This window comes from Loxodonta africana, chromosome 7 (genome assembly GCF_030014295.1).
Source record: "Loxodonta africana isolate mLoxAfr1 chromosome 7, mLoxAfr1.hap2, whole genome shotgun sequence".
Classification (NCBI taxonomy): Eukaryota; Metazoa; Chordata; class Mammalia; order Proboscidea; family Elephantidae; genus Loxodonta; species Loxodonta africana.
The window spans coordinates 23,899,197-23,914,200 of NC_087348.1; the positions used below are offsets into that span (position 1 = coordinate 23,899,197).

The 15,004-nt window shown below is 39.2% G+C and overlaps 1 protein-coding gene across 1 annotated transcript; it reads right to left on the reverse strand.

The window, feature by feature from the left end:
- Positions 1 to 3,193: 3,193 nt before the first annotated feature.
- Positions 3,194 to 4,267, reverse strand: LOC135231835 (olfactory receptor 5T9-like). The gene has a single exon (XM_064289032.1). It carries the CDS (start codon positions 4,198 to 4,200, stop codon positions 3,208 to 3,210), a length of 993 nt encoding a protein of 330 aa, XP_064145102.1. The 5' UTR covers positions 4,201 to 4,267; the 3' UTR covers positions 3,194 to 3,207.
- Positions 4,268 to 15,004: the final 10,737 nt, after the last annotated feature.

Below are 15,004 nucleotides of genomic sequence, written 5' to 3' on the forward strand. Positions count from 1 at the left end.
GGCCTACAAAATTCATGTCCTCACCACATGTAAAATGCATTCACTCCATCATATCATAGGAAAAGCCTTAAATCAACTCCAAGTCCAAAATCCAAACATTCCTATTTATCTGTGAAATCTAGAATACAAGTTATCTGTTTCGAAAGTACAATTGTGGAACAGCCACAAGCTATACATTTCCATTACAAATGGGAGAAATTAGAGGGAAACAAGGGATAACAGGCACCAAGAAAGTCAGCAGAGCACATTACATTAGCTCTTAAGGCTTGAAAATAATCCTCTGTTCTCCGAGACCATTTACACAATGACCCTGCCCTCAAGACTCTAGGTATTGGCCACACTTTCTGGATTCTGAGTGGAGCCCCCTTGGCCCTGAGTTTCAACTCTGCCTTCCAGGCCCACTGGAATGGCAACTCTAGTCCCTTGGCTTTGGGAGGCCCCATTCTCCTACTCCATCTGAGTGGCTACTCCACCCTTTGAGACCTCAGAATTCGTGGTCATACCCTTTGGGATAGAGGTATCTCTGCTTCCTGTGTTCCTTCTCTTTTCAGCATCTGCTTCCTGGTCCCTTTGCCTCTTATCCCTTTGGGCCTCTCCTCCCAAGTTGCTGCTCTTGGGCAAGTGTTCCAAAGCTCTGTATATCCACCAGTAAGCACCTAGAGGCACCCCACTTGGCCAATAAACTTAGTCTAGGAGGCACTCAGCTCTCTTGCTTTATGGATCAGCAAGCCTATCTCCACCAATAAGTTCTTAGAGGCACCCCACTCCACCCGGAAACCTCATTCGCAAAGGCACTCACCACTCTAGATCCCTGGATCAGCTCCAGCACCATCAAACGCTTGTGTGGTTGTGCCACTTCCAGTTCTCTGTTACTGCTGGTTCTCTACTGCTGCTGGTTTTCACCATCTACAGCTTTAAAACCACTTCCATATTTTAGGTATGTGTTAGAGCAGCACCCCACTCTCTCGGTACCAAATTTCGCCTTAGTTATCCAGTGCTGCTATAACAGAAATACCCCAAGTGGATGGCTTTAACAAAGAAAAATTTATTCTTTCACAGTCTAGGAAGCTAGAAGCCCAGATTCAGGGTGTCACTTCTAGGGGAAGGCTTTTTCTCTCTGTTGGCTCTGGGGGAAAGTCTTTGTCATCAGTCTTCTGGTTCGAGTAGTTCTCAACGCAAGGATGCTGGGTCCAAAAGACATACTATTCTCTTGGTTCTTGTTTCTTGGTGTTATGAGGTCCCCAGTCTCTCTGCTCATTTTTCTCTTTTAAATCTCAAAAGAGATTGGCTTAAGACACAACCTGATCTTAGTTCAGAACTCAACTTACACTTAAGAATTGACTCTTAAAGGAACATTGTTTTAATTGTAATATTCTGATGACTTTGTTGTGGTTGAGTCACATGTTAGGCACCACAGATGGGAAGAGAGTGACTTTCATTGAGAGAAAAAGAGCTCTTCATTCTCAGTGACTCTCAACTAAAAAATCTTGGAACAAAAACCAATAAATAAATGGAACTTGGCATAAGCAGGACAGAGTTGCCATGATGTGAGATCTATTTTAATTTTCTGATCTCTGGGCTTTTGAGGAACTTTGAGGAACAATGGCCAGTGCAAGATTGTTCCTCACATTTACTGAATAAAGGTAGAACTAAGAATCAACCCAATGGCAACTAACAACAACAACAGAAATTGAACTAAGATCACTAAAGGGTTTCCCAAAGGTGGGCTAGTTTTTCAGATCTTGGAGAAACCACACATAGTAGTCAGTTGTAGATTATTCTCTAAGTTATATCTTTGGTTATTCTCTATGTTATAGCTTTGTTTTTCCTGGGCTATAAGTATACTCTCAATAAATATCACTACCTGGTCTCAGTATCACTACAATAACTTGGATTGTGGTGTTGGCAAGGAATATTGAATATACCATGGAAATTCTGAAGAACAGACAAATCCATAATGAAGGAAGTACAGCCATTATGTTCCTTAGAAGTTAAGGTAGCTACGCATTGTCTTGCTTATGTTGGACACATCATAAGAAAAGATCAATCACTAGGAAGGGACAACATGTTTGGTAAAGAAGAGGGTCAGCAAAAACAAGGGAAAACCTTCAAGAGGTAGACAAGACACAGTGGCTGCAACAATGGTTCAAACAGATCAAAGACTGTGAGGATGGCACAGGATCAGACAATATTTCATTCTGTTATACATAAGGTCACCAAGAGTAGGAGCTGACTTGACCGCAGCCTAACAAATAACAACAATAAAGTCTTAGCATGGGATTCCTGGAAGGTACAAATGTTTAATACACCCAGCTGGTAACCAAAAGCTTGGATGTTGAGCTCACCCAGAGATGCCTCAAAAGAAAAGCCTGGTGATCTACTTCCATAAACTCAGCCATTGAATAACCTATGGAGTACAATTCTACTGTAACAGACTTGGGGTCACAAGAGTTGAAGTAGGCTCAATAGCTATTGGTTTGGTTTAGTCTCAGTATATATTTCATATTTTCAAAATGGATAGAGTCAATTCCTGAGACTGGGCAATGTCAATGAAAACCTTTAATAACAGAATAAAAGTTTATGCTATTGAGCCAAACAAGGCAAAAGACATGCTCAGAGGATGCATGGATTTGAATGTGTGAGGGCACAGAGGGCAAGTAAAGTAACCTTTGGGAGATTCTTCACAGGGATTGCAGGGTGAGGAATTAAACTTCCAAAAGAGTGCTGAGTAATTGTTATAAAAATTGTGAGGGTAAGTTACGTCATAGAGTTTTGAGGGCATCACCATTATACCAAAACCTGTTGTGGCCGAGTTGATTTTGACTTGTAGCAACCCTGTTGGACAGAGTAGAACTGCGATGTAGAGCTTCCGAAGAGCACCTGGCAGATTTGAATTGCAGACCCTTTGGTTAGCAGCCGTTACACTTAGCCACTACGCCACCAGGGTTTCCATCATCATTATAGTAAGTGAAAATACAGTTATACAAATACTAATTCATCAATAAATGTTTAATATGGATCATTTTGAATACAGTCATAGGTATATAGAGGTAAAATTTATTTGTACTTGTAAAATTATGCATTGAAAGATTAATGGTTTATTTGAAAATGTTCTAGAACATATGGACACTATTAACTACAAGCAAGACATTTTCTTCGATAATTTTGAGTAGAAATAGGGACTAACATCCAACATTCTTTTCAGTTTTACTCAATGCTAAAAGTGTACTTTACAAACCAATTTCTCTCAAACACTTTTTTCATCGCTTCTTTTACATCTTTGTTCCTCAAACTGTAGATGATGGGATTCAGCATGGGAATCACAATGGTGTAGAATACAGACACTATCATGTCATGGTTTAAAGCATAGCTGGAACTTGGTCTCATATACATGAAAAGGATTGTTCCATGGTAAACTGACACTCCAGTTAAGTGAGAACCACAAGTGGAAAACACTTTTTGCCTCCCTTCAGGAGTGTGCATCCTCAAAATGGCCAACAAAATGAAGCCATAGGAGATCAGGACAATCAGAATGGTGAATACCTCAATAGAACCCACAAAGTAGAAGAGTAGAAGCTGGTTGATGTGAGTGTCAGAACAGGAGATAGCAAGGAGTGGAGGGATATCACAAAAGACATGTCTAATTTCATTGGATGCACAGAAGGAGAGGCTAAAAGTTGCAACTGTGTGTAAAGTACCATGCACAATACCACCAACATACGAAGCAGTGATGAGTGGCACATAGACTCTGGGTGACATGTTAACTGAATAGAGAAGTGGGTTGTAGATTGCTACATAGCGATCATATGCCATTGCTGCCAAGAGAAAGCATTCTGTGGTCCCCAAAGTGACAAAGAGCAGCATCTGTGTTGCACATCCAATAAATGAAATGGCTTTTTTGTCTGTCAGAAAATTGACCAACATTTTTGGAGTGACAACTGAAGAATAGCAGGCATCCAAGATGGATAACATGCACAGAAAATAGTACATCGGATTGTGAAGTCGGGCATCTGCTGTGACTAATAAAACCAGCCCCAAATTTCCCAGTAAGGTAAAAATATAAATTGCAAAAAATAGCAAAAAAAGGTAGACTTGAAGCTCAAAGTCATCTGTGAAGCCCAGCAATGTAAACATGGTGACTTCGGTGACATTCTTCAACCGAGTCCTGTATGGCTCTACTGCTACTGACAACACCGACATTTCAGTGGCTGTGTCTGGGTCCTAAATGCAATATCCTGATACCCTGTGGAAACAGAGTGTACCCAGTTACATCTTCATCTTTGTTTTTTTTTTTTTTTTTTGAAGGGGGTAATAACATCCTATAGGCAGTGATGGGATGTTGTTCAGACCTCCGTGATCCACGGAGTTTCTATTAACCGATTTCCGGAAGTAGATCGCCAAGCCTTACTTCCCAGTCCATCCTAATCTGGAAGTTTTTGCTGATGCCTATTCAGCATCACAGCAAATGCAAGCCTCTACTGACAAATGGGCAGTGGCTGCACTTGAGGTGCTTTGGCCAGAAATCAAACCTGGGTTTCCCATATGAAAGGGCAGAATTCTACCACAGAACCACTACTGCCCCCTAGAGATGGGATAGGCAGTGACAAAGTGGTTGAGCCCCAAGAACACCAAACCCTTTGCCATCCAGTACATTCTGAGTCATAGCAACCTTACAAGACAGGGCAGAACTGCTGCACAGGGTTTCCAAGGAGCGGCTGGTGAATTTGAACTGGCGACCTTTTGGTTAGCAGCTGACCTCTTAACCCCTACACCGCCAGGGCTCCATTTGGTCCCATGTGGATGCAATTTTCTGATTATATGTAAAAGAAATGGTTTCATTGCTTTGTTAGCCAAACCAGTCATGTTAAAACAAACAAAAAACAATCACACAAAAAAAACTTGCCAACTTAAGGGGTTCTCAAAAAGGCAAAATCTTATGATTCTCAAAGACCAATGAATAGAAGAATTTAAAAATCCAAAAACCATGTAATTGAAAGTACACACTATGACACTAGCCTAGAATTTGCTGCAGTGTGCATCAACACCTTTCCTTAATGTCTTCTATTGTAAAATGAGAGCAACAGCACCAGCCACTTACGAGATTGGATTACATTTAAACGAGAAAAACTTTGTGAAAAAGATCTAACTTTAAAATTTTCTCAGATACTAGAGAATAGGATAATTTAGACTTACTTTTCAAGTTGTTTTGAAAGGCAGTTTCTGATGATCCAACCATTTTATATGCCATTTTCTCTTAATTACCCCATTCCATTGGCATTTCTAGAACAGTGGTGAACAGGACAGCAGACTGTATTCTGGAGACAAATTCATCCTATATGCAAAGGAAAACAGGACATTATCTTTTTTTTTTAAGTTTCTCTTCCAAACACATATTAAGTTGTCCATTTTTCCTTTGCAGCTTATTGTACCATTATTATTTTTTTTTTCAGGTTTTAACTTAATGGCTATTTTAAAACGTCTCTCTATTCTTAAGTAGTCCTGGTGGAACAGTGGTTAAGTGCTTGGCTTCTAACCTAAAGGTCAGCACTTGGAACCGCCAGCCGCTACACAGGAGAAAGATGTGGCAGGTTGCTTTGGCAAAGATTACAGCTTTGGAAAACCTATAAGGTTTTCTGTCTAAGGCTACTATAGAGTCACTATAAGTGACAACCAACTTGACTGCAATGGGTTTGATTTCTGGTTTTTCTCTCATTAGTCCTGTAAAGTCCTTGGGTGGATTTTAGAGACATATTCCTGCCCCGTCCCCCTGCAAAAAAAAAACCATGGTCATTTCTTTAATATATTATAGTTGCTTATGGAGTCTTTTTTTATGGAGCCTTGGAATAACTATGAAATAAATATCACCCAATAATTACTAATAAATGTATCGCTGTTATTGCTAAAAGAATAAAATCACTATTATTGCCACAAAGTAGTACTATTTATTTATTTATTTCCTGTATGCCATCAGGCTGTTTCTAATGTAACAAAGTATGAATAAAGAAAAGTACATGGGAAAAAAAGAAAAAAGACCCAAAGAGGCATCTGCACCTCACCTGAAAGCCTCTCCTACTAAAACACCATTAAATACTGGATTCATCTTAGTTAGGAGTGAGATTCCAGGACTTTCATTTTTCCTTCATTGTGTCATAGACTGATGTGTTCGAGCCATTGTTTTTCAGCATTTAAGGAAGTGAAAACCATCACCCATCTGTCTATTTGTCGTATTACCGTGGCTTGTGTGTTGCTATGATTCTGGAAGCTATGCCACCAGTATTTCAAATACCAGAAGGGTCACCTGAAGTGAACAGGTTTGAGAGGAGCTTCCCGACTAAGGCAGACTAGGAAGAAAGGCCTGGGGAATTACTTCTGAAAATTAGCTAATGAAAACCCCATGGATCATAACAGAATATTGCCGGATATAGTGTTAAATATAAGCCACCAAGTTTTGACCAAACCAAACCAACCCATTGCCATGAATCCATTCCAACTCATAAGAACCCCACAGCACAGAATAGAGCTCCCCCATAGGGCTTCCAAGGCTGTAATCTTTATGGAAGAAGACTGCCACATCTTTCTCTGGGAGAGTAACTGGTAGGTTAAAACTGTTGACCTTTTGGTTAGCAGCCCAGGGCATAACCATTGCACATCAGGACTCCCCTAGGTTGAAAGGCACTCAAAATACACAGTGGCCACAACAACAGATTGGAGCATGTCACTAGTCATGAAGACAGCACAGGACCAGGCGACACTATGCATTTTTGTAAATGGAGCTGCCGTTAATCAGAACTGATTTGAGGGCAGTTAACAACAACAAACGGGAAGTAAAAAATCTGTCATGAATAGAGTGGGACTTCAATCAGTGTTCTACAAATGATTTATATTCATCTCATGCCACTTACTACAGTTTTTTCTTATTCAGACATCATTTTTAAAGAAGATAATGAGGTAATCAGCTTTATTACCGTTGGAAGAAGAGGAAGGTACATGTCTTCATTTTCTCTAAAATGCTCCTCACAGATCCGTGTGAGGGATTTTTCTAATACCTAGAACAAATAGCTTCATAAACTGGGGTCGCAGAGCAAAAAATGGTCACTTGATCTTCAGAGAACTCTAGTATAAAAAGATATAATTAAATTAAATTGCTAGTTCTGTCTAAATCCAGGTAATTTGTATATAACTCTTGGGAATATACACACTAATATCTTCTTATAATAAATTCTAATTGTATTTTAAGTTATATAATTCAGAACTAATAAAGGCATCAAATAATTTAAAAAATATGTATTAATATGTTCTTCAAAATTCACAGCAATTTCATTTCTGTTCAAATCATCCCCAATCCTCTTTCTCTCTCTTCTCGTCTATCTCTTTCTTTTCCTTCCTCTCTTCTCTCAAGAATCCATGGAAGACAAAAAAATATATATTTATTGAAGAGAAAAACAAAACCAAACTCTTTTCCGTTGAGTCAATTCTGACTAATAGCGACCTTATAATACAGAGTAGAAATAGGAACTAGTAAACCCAAAAAAAAAAACCATTGCCATCGATTCGATTCCAACTCATAGCGACCCTATAGGACTAGTAGTAGATAGGAAAAAGCACAGTGAAGGGAAATAAAAATATGCCCACAAATTTTGAATAATGGGCTAATTATTATTCTACTAAAGGAATTCATTACAAAATCTATGACAAAATATAACTTGACTAACACACGCAGGAAAAATGCCGGCTAGGTTGCAATTCTAACAGACTCTTCTGAGATAAAACAGCCATGGTGGAAGATTAAGGACATTGTATTTGGACTTGAAAAACCTCTGTTAAAATCTCAGAAGTAGCACCTAGTGACAGTGTGAGCTTGGAGAGGTAACCTCGTCCTCTGTACCAAGCAATAGGTAAGACTGACAGAATATTTTAGACACATCCTGTTCAACCACATGGACGAAGTATTCATGAGGAGTGCTTATTAATGTGATGTATCAACATAATTTACTAAATTAAATTTTTTATTATATGTGAAACATACATAAAATTTAAAAGTAACTTTCAAATTCTATTTATTTTAAAAAAACAGAGTTACAAATTCAATTTTTTTCATCAAAACACTGAGCAATGACTGACCCTGAAGCCAGTAGCTAGGTGTTTTTTTTTAGTTATTCATACTTGTCAAAGTAAACACACACACACACATAAAAGTTGTCATGGAATTATTTCTGACTCACAGTGACCCTGTAAAACAGAGTAGAACTGCCCCATAGGGTTTCTTAGGCTGCAGTCTTTAGTGAGGAGGGCTGGTGGAGCAGTGGTTAAGAGCACGGATGCTAACCAAAAAGTCAGAAGTTCAAATTCACCAGCTGCTCCTTGGAAACACTATGGGGCAGTTCTACTCTGTCCTACAGAGTCGCTATGAGTTGGAATGGACTCAGTGAGAGTGGGTTTGGTTTTTTGCTTTTAAATCTTTACTGAAGCCGACTGTTGCTTCTTTCTCCCACTGACAGCTGGTGGGTTCAAAATGCCAGCTTTTAGTTAGCAGCCTACCACTTAACCACTGCATCACCTGGTCTCCTTTATGACACTAAATATGTATTTAAATACCATTTTAATGAAATTACACCCAATGAATCCTAAGGTTCTATGCTGTAAAGGATCATAAAAAATGCATCTCTGCCAGTGCACTCTGCCTTTGTCTTGTCAGTGAAATAATTGTGTGTTTTAAGTTCTCCCGATACTCTTGCTGATGTAACTTTCAGGCACCGTTCATGGCTCTGAGATTGTCTGTAGAATAAGAATGTGATTTACAAAGGAAGCTACATTTCACACCATGTTAGCTCCCATTAAAGTAATTATCTACATCACTGTAGGGAACTGGAGACTTGATAGAGAAAAAAATATGGGGTTTAAATGCTTCTTCAACCTTCTTCAAACAGACATTTCTGTTTACTAAGCTGTAAGGAAATTAGAACTAGTGTTTTTACAACTAGTTGATTTCACATTAACAGGAGATAGAGACTAGAAAGACAAAAACAAATACCCTGAAATATTTAATAAAACATGAACCGTCAGGAAGAGTAAAATAAAATTAGTTCCTCAAGTCTCATACAGTCAGAAAATGTAAGGTATCAGAAGTTCCTGAGAACAATACCACAAATACTAAGGTTGAGAAGCTATGACAGTAGCTACTGTATATTATTGAGTGGATCAGTCGCTGGAGAAGGACATCATGCTTAGTAAAGCAGAGGGTCAGTGAAAAAGAGGAAGACCGTCAATGAGATGGACTGACAAGGCTGCAACAATGGGCTCAAGCATAACAAGGATCATGAGGATGGCACAGGACCAGCAGTTTTTCATTCTGTTTTACATGGGGTCACTATGAGTCAGAACTGACTTGCAGCACCTAAAAATAGCAAGGAAACTAAATGAAAAAAGCAAAAAGCCCTGTTGTGGTCCAGTCGATTCTGACTCAAAGCAACTCTAAAGGACAGAATAAAACTGCCCCTCGTGGTTCCCAAGAAGTGGCTGGTGGATTCTAACTGCTGATCTTTTGGTTAGCAGCGGAGCTCTTAACTACTGCATCACCAGGGCTCCAAGTGGATCCTAGCGGTTAGGAATTTTGTGTACATTATCATATGTAATCTACAGAGCAAACTTAAAACAATCTAAGTTAATGTCCTTTTATAGATGAAAGAATTGAGGCCCACCTTTAGACATATAACTTGTGCAAAGTCACACAGATAGTGACTAGTGGAACAAAAATCCCAGCTCAGATTTCTCTGATTCCGTAGTCTACACCATTTCCAATTGACCATACTGCAATTCCATTATGCCATGCCATAATTCTGGGGTCATCATTCCCTAGAAAAAATGCAGAATAATATCCTCACATATTTTAATTATTATTTTTTTAAATAACCCAGTTTAAATAGACCAGGAAATTAAAAAAAAAATCAATGTTTTCTAGAAAAAAATAATTTTTTAATTAATTTATATTTCTTCAAGTGAAAGCAATTATGACCCTGAAATACCATACGGCTAATGTGCTGTTTGAAATCTGGTTTTCTCTTCATTTCATTATTTCCTTAATTTTTAAATATAGCTTCTTAATTATACTGCTGCTATGATGAAATTACAGCAAATTTCTGATTTACACATCTATTGACCTAAGTATATAAGGAGCCCTTTCTGTTTTCTTTGCTATTTTCTCAGGAAGATACTGGATTCAATTTTTAATACAAGTCTGAAATAACTAGAATCACCTGTTTCAGATTTAAATATTAAATCACGTACATTAGTTTGAGATTCAAGTATCTAGCTTTTGAAATATTTTGTAAGTGTGGAAAAAGGTTCCCTCTTACCTGTGGAACCAAACTGCTCACTCAGTCAATGTTTGCTATGACTGTTATGTGTATGGATTTTTATACCAGCTTCTTAAGGCCTTCTTGTAGTCCACAGGGGATTTCCCAAGGAGAAAATACACTAACTTTTTTCTGGAACAAAAAAAGAAACAAGACCCCCCCCACCCCCACAGTAAACAAGAGAATAGCTTGGGTAGAATAAACCACCTGATAAAAATAATTCAGTGAATCACCTTGACCTCCAAAAAAATGGTTCCTCAGTTGAAAAGCTTATGACATAGGATTGGAAAATAAATCTAATGATGCAGGACATAGTCCTTGCTCTGATGCTAATTAGCTATGGGTCACTAGACTAATAAACCCAATTCCATGAAAACCAGTTTCTTTCTTCCAGTAATATAGCCTGTTTAATTTTTTCAAAATAAAAAGAATGTTTTAAAGAAATCAGAGCCCTCACCTACTGCTGCTGGGAATGTAAAATGGCACAGCCATTGTGGAAAACAATTTCACACTTCCTCAAAAATTATTGTCACATCTCTGATCCAATGTAAAGGGAGTTTCACAGGAATGTGGCCTGCACCACCTTTTTCTACAAGGGATAAAGGAAAGGGAAGCAAGCAGAGAGTGGGGAACTCATATCACCAAGAAAACAGTGCCAGGAGCAGAGCATGTACTTTGGACCCGGATTCCTGCATGGAAAAGGTCCTACTCCAGAAGGAGATTGATGACAAGTGCCTTCCTCCAAAGTTGGCAGAGAAAGCCTTGCCCTGAAGCTTATGACCTTAATTTGGACTTCTAGCCTACTAGACTGTGAGAGAATAAATTTCTCTTTGTTAAAGCCATCCACTTGTGGTATTTCTATTACAACAGCACTAGATGACTAAGACTGAAATTTGGTGCCAAGAGTGGGGTGCTCCTGTAACAGATACCTAAAATGTGGAGGTGGTTTTGAATATTGTGAATGGATAGAGAAGCTGCAGCAGCAGAGGACTAGCAGCAGCAGAGAACATGAAGCAGTAGAGAAATGGCAGTGGCAAAGAACCAGCAGCAGCAGAACCAGGAGACCAGCACCAGACAGCACTGGAGCCAACCCACACATGGAGCCAGAGACCTGAGTGCCTACAAGCACAAGGCTTCCTGGTGGAGTGGGGTGCCTCCGGGCACTTATTGGTGGAGCTAGGCTTTCCAAACCACAGAGCAAGACGGCTGAGTTCCTGTGTGCAGGAGGCTTCCTGGTGGGGTGGGGTGCCTCCAGGCACTTATTGGTGAAGCTACAGAGCTTTGGAACACTTGCTCGAGCTGGGAAGATGAGGGCAGTGAGGCCTGAGATGCAGAGAGCCAAGGAACACTGCAAGCCAAGGTGACTCAGTCTCAAAAGTTATGGCCTCCACCTCTGGGATTTCAAAGGGTGGGGCCCTGGCCTCTGATGTTTCTAAGGGTGGCGTTGCTACTCAGATGAACTGGGAGAATGTTGTACCTGAAGCCGAGGGAGCAGAGATGCTGAAGAAGGAGCTGAAGCCCAGGGTCAAGCAACTCCACTCAGAGTCCTGACTGATGATATTGAGCTTTTCCATCATCTCTTTGCACAGTTGTAGTTGACTTGATTCCTGCGTATTTCTTCTGTAAAGGTCCATGTATATAGTCACCATTTATGTTCGTGAAAAATGGTATTTGCAATGAAGTCATTGGTCTTGCAAAATTCTGGCAAGTATCTAGAGTGTGGAGGGCAGAGCTATTGTGTTAATGGCCTCAGAGAACGGAGAATTATTTCTAACTCCTAAGGGCTAGTGTAATGTGTTCTGCTGAGTTGCTTCGTGCCTGTTATGCCTTCTTTCCCTCCAGTTTCTCCCATTTATAATGGAAATGTCTAGCTTGTGTCTGATTTGCCATTGTACTTTGGAAGCAGATAACTTGTATTCTAGATTTCACAGATGAAGAGGAGTTTTTGAATTTTGGACTTGGAGCCAATTTTGCTATGTTGTGGTGGGGTGAATATGTTTTATGTGTGGCAAGGACATGAATTTTAGGGAGTGAAAGGATGGAGTGTCATAGATTGAATTGTGTCCCCCCAAAATATGTATCAAATTAGGCCATGATTCCCAGTATTGTGTGGTTGTCCTCCATTTTGTGACTGTAATTTTACATTAAAGAAGATTAGGGTGGGATTGTAACACCTGTATTGAGGTCACATCCTTGATTCAATGTAAAGCGAGTTTCCCTGGCATGTGGCCTGCACCTCCTTTTATCTTACAAGAGATAAAAGGAAAGGGAAGCAAGCAGACCTCATATCACCAAGAAAGCAGTGTCAGGAGCAGAGCACCTACTTTGGGCCTGGGGTTCCTGCATGAAGAAGCTCCTAGTCAGGGTAAGACTGATGACAAGGACCTTCCTCCAGAGCTGAAAGAGAAAGTCTTCCCCTGGAGCTGATGCCCTGACTTTGTACTTCTAGCCTACTAAACTCTGAGAGAATAAATTTCTCTTTATTAAAGCCATCCACTTGTGGTATTTCTGTTACAGCAACACTAGATGACTGAGACAAAATCTGACCAAACTTTCCCTGATTTTAGACTGCACAGTATCCCATTGTTCTCTTCATATGACTGCCTCTTGATCTATGTACAGCTTCCTCATGAGCACAACTAAGTATTCTGTAATTCCCATTCTTTACAAAGTTAGAAAAGTTATCCATAATTTGTTATGAGCCATGCAGTCCAATGCTTTTGCATAGTCAATGCATCACAGGTAAACATCTTTCTGGTATTTTCTGCTTTCCACCAGGATCCATCTGACATCAGCAATGATATTCATGGTTCCACATCCTCTTCTGAATTCAGCTTGAATTTCTGGCAGTTTCCTGTCGGTATAGTGCCGCAACCACTTTTGAATGATCTTTAGCAAAATTTTACTCGAGTGTCATATTAACAATATTGCTCAATAACTTCCACATTCAGTTGGATCACCTTTCTTGGGAATAGGCATAAATATGGACCTCTTCTAGTTGGTTGACCAGATAGCTGTCTTCCAAATTTCTTGACATAGGCGAGTGAGCACTTCTAGTGCTGCATCAGTTTGTTGAAACATCTCAACTGGTATTATGCCAATTCCTGGAGCCTTGTTTTTCTCCATTCCCTTCAGTGTAGCTTGGACCTCTTCCTTCAGTACCATCAGTTCCTGATCATATGCTACCTCCTGAAATGGATGAAAGTTGACAAATTTTTTTTGGTATCATGACTCTGTGTATTCTTTCCATCTTTTTTTTGATGCTTCCTGAGTCGTTTAATATTTCCCCCTGTAGAATCCTTCAACATTGCAACCCAAGGCTTGAATTTTTTCTTCAGTCCTTTCAGCTTGAGAAATGTCTAGTGTGTTCTTCCCTTTTGGTTTTCTAACTACAGGTCTTTGAATGTGTCATTATAATACTTTACTTTGTCTTCTCGATCTGGACTTTGAAATCTGTTCAGTGCTTTTACTTCATTATTTCTTCTGTTTGTTTTAGCTTCTCTATGTTCAAGATCAAGTTTCAGAATCTCTTCTGACATCCATTTTGGTCTTTTCTTTCTTTCCTGTCTTTTTAATGACCTCTTGCTTTCTTCATGCATGATGTCATTTCACAACTCGGTCTGGTCATTAGTGTTCAAGGCATCAAATCTATTCTAGAGATGGTTTCTAAATTGAGATGGGATATATCAAGGCTGTATTTTGGCTTTCATGGACTTATTCTGATTTTCTTCAGCCTCAACTTGAAATTGCATATGAGTAACTAATGGTCTGTTCTGCAGTCTGCAACTGGCCTTGTTCTGACTGATGATATTGAGCTTTTCTGTCATCTTTTTGCACAGTTGTAGTTGACTTGATTCCTGTGTATTTCTTCTATAAAGGTCCATGTAAATAGTCACCATTTATGTTGGTGAAAAAAGGTATTTGCAATGAAGTCGTTGGTCTTGCAAAATTTTATCACGCGATCTCTGGTATTGTTCCTAAAACCAAGGCCATATATTCCAACTACCAATTCTTCTTTGTTTCCAACTTTCAAATTTCTATCACCAAAAATTTTCAGTGTATCCTGATTGCATGTTCCATCACTTTCAGGCTACCGTCTGAAAAAAATGAAATACATAGGAGTAAATCTAACAAAGGATATAAAAGATCTATACAAAGAAAACTTGAAAACATGGTTGTAAGAAACCAAAAGAGACCTATGTAAATAGGAAAACATACCAAGTACATGAATAGGAAGACACAACATTGTAAAAATGCCAATTCTAGGCAAAGAAATCTACAAATACAATGCAATCCCGATCCAAATACCAACAGCATTCTTTAACTAGATGGAAAAACTAATCATTAACTTTGTATGAAAAGGAAAGAGGCCCTGATAAGTAAAGCAGAAATGAAGAAGAAGAAGAAGTAGGAGGACTTACACTACCTTACCTCAGAACCTACTATGCAGCTATGGTAGTCAAAGCAGTCTGGTACTGGTACAACAACAGACACATTTACCAATGGAACAGAGCTAAGAACCCAGATGTAAATCCATTCCAGTGTCCATGGAATAGGGAAAAGACAGTCTTTTTAACAAATGGTGGTGGCAAAACTGGATATTCATCAGCAAAAAAAATGAAACAGCACCTATACCTTACACCATACAAAAC

Excerpts from the sequence above, each read along its gene's own strand:
- LOC135231835 (XM_064289032.1), bottom strand. The coding sequence starts at position 4,200 with ATGTCGGTGTTGTCAGTAGCAGTAGAGCCATACAGGACTCGGTTGAAG.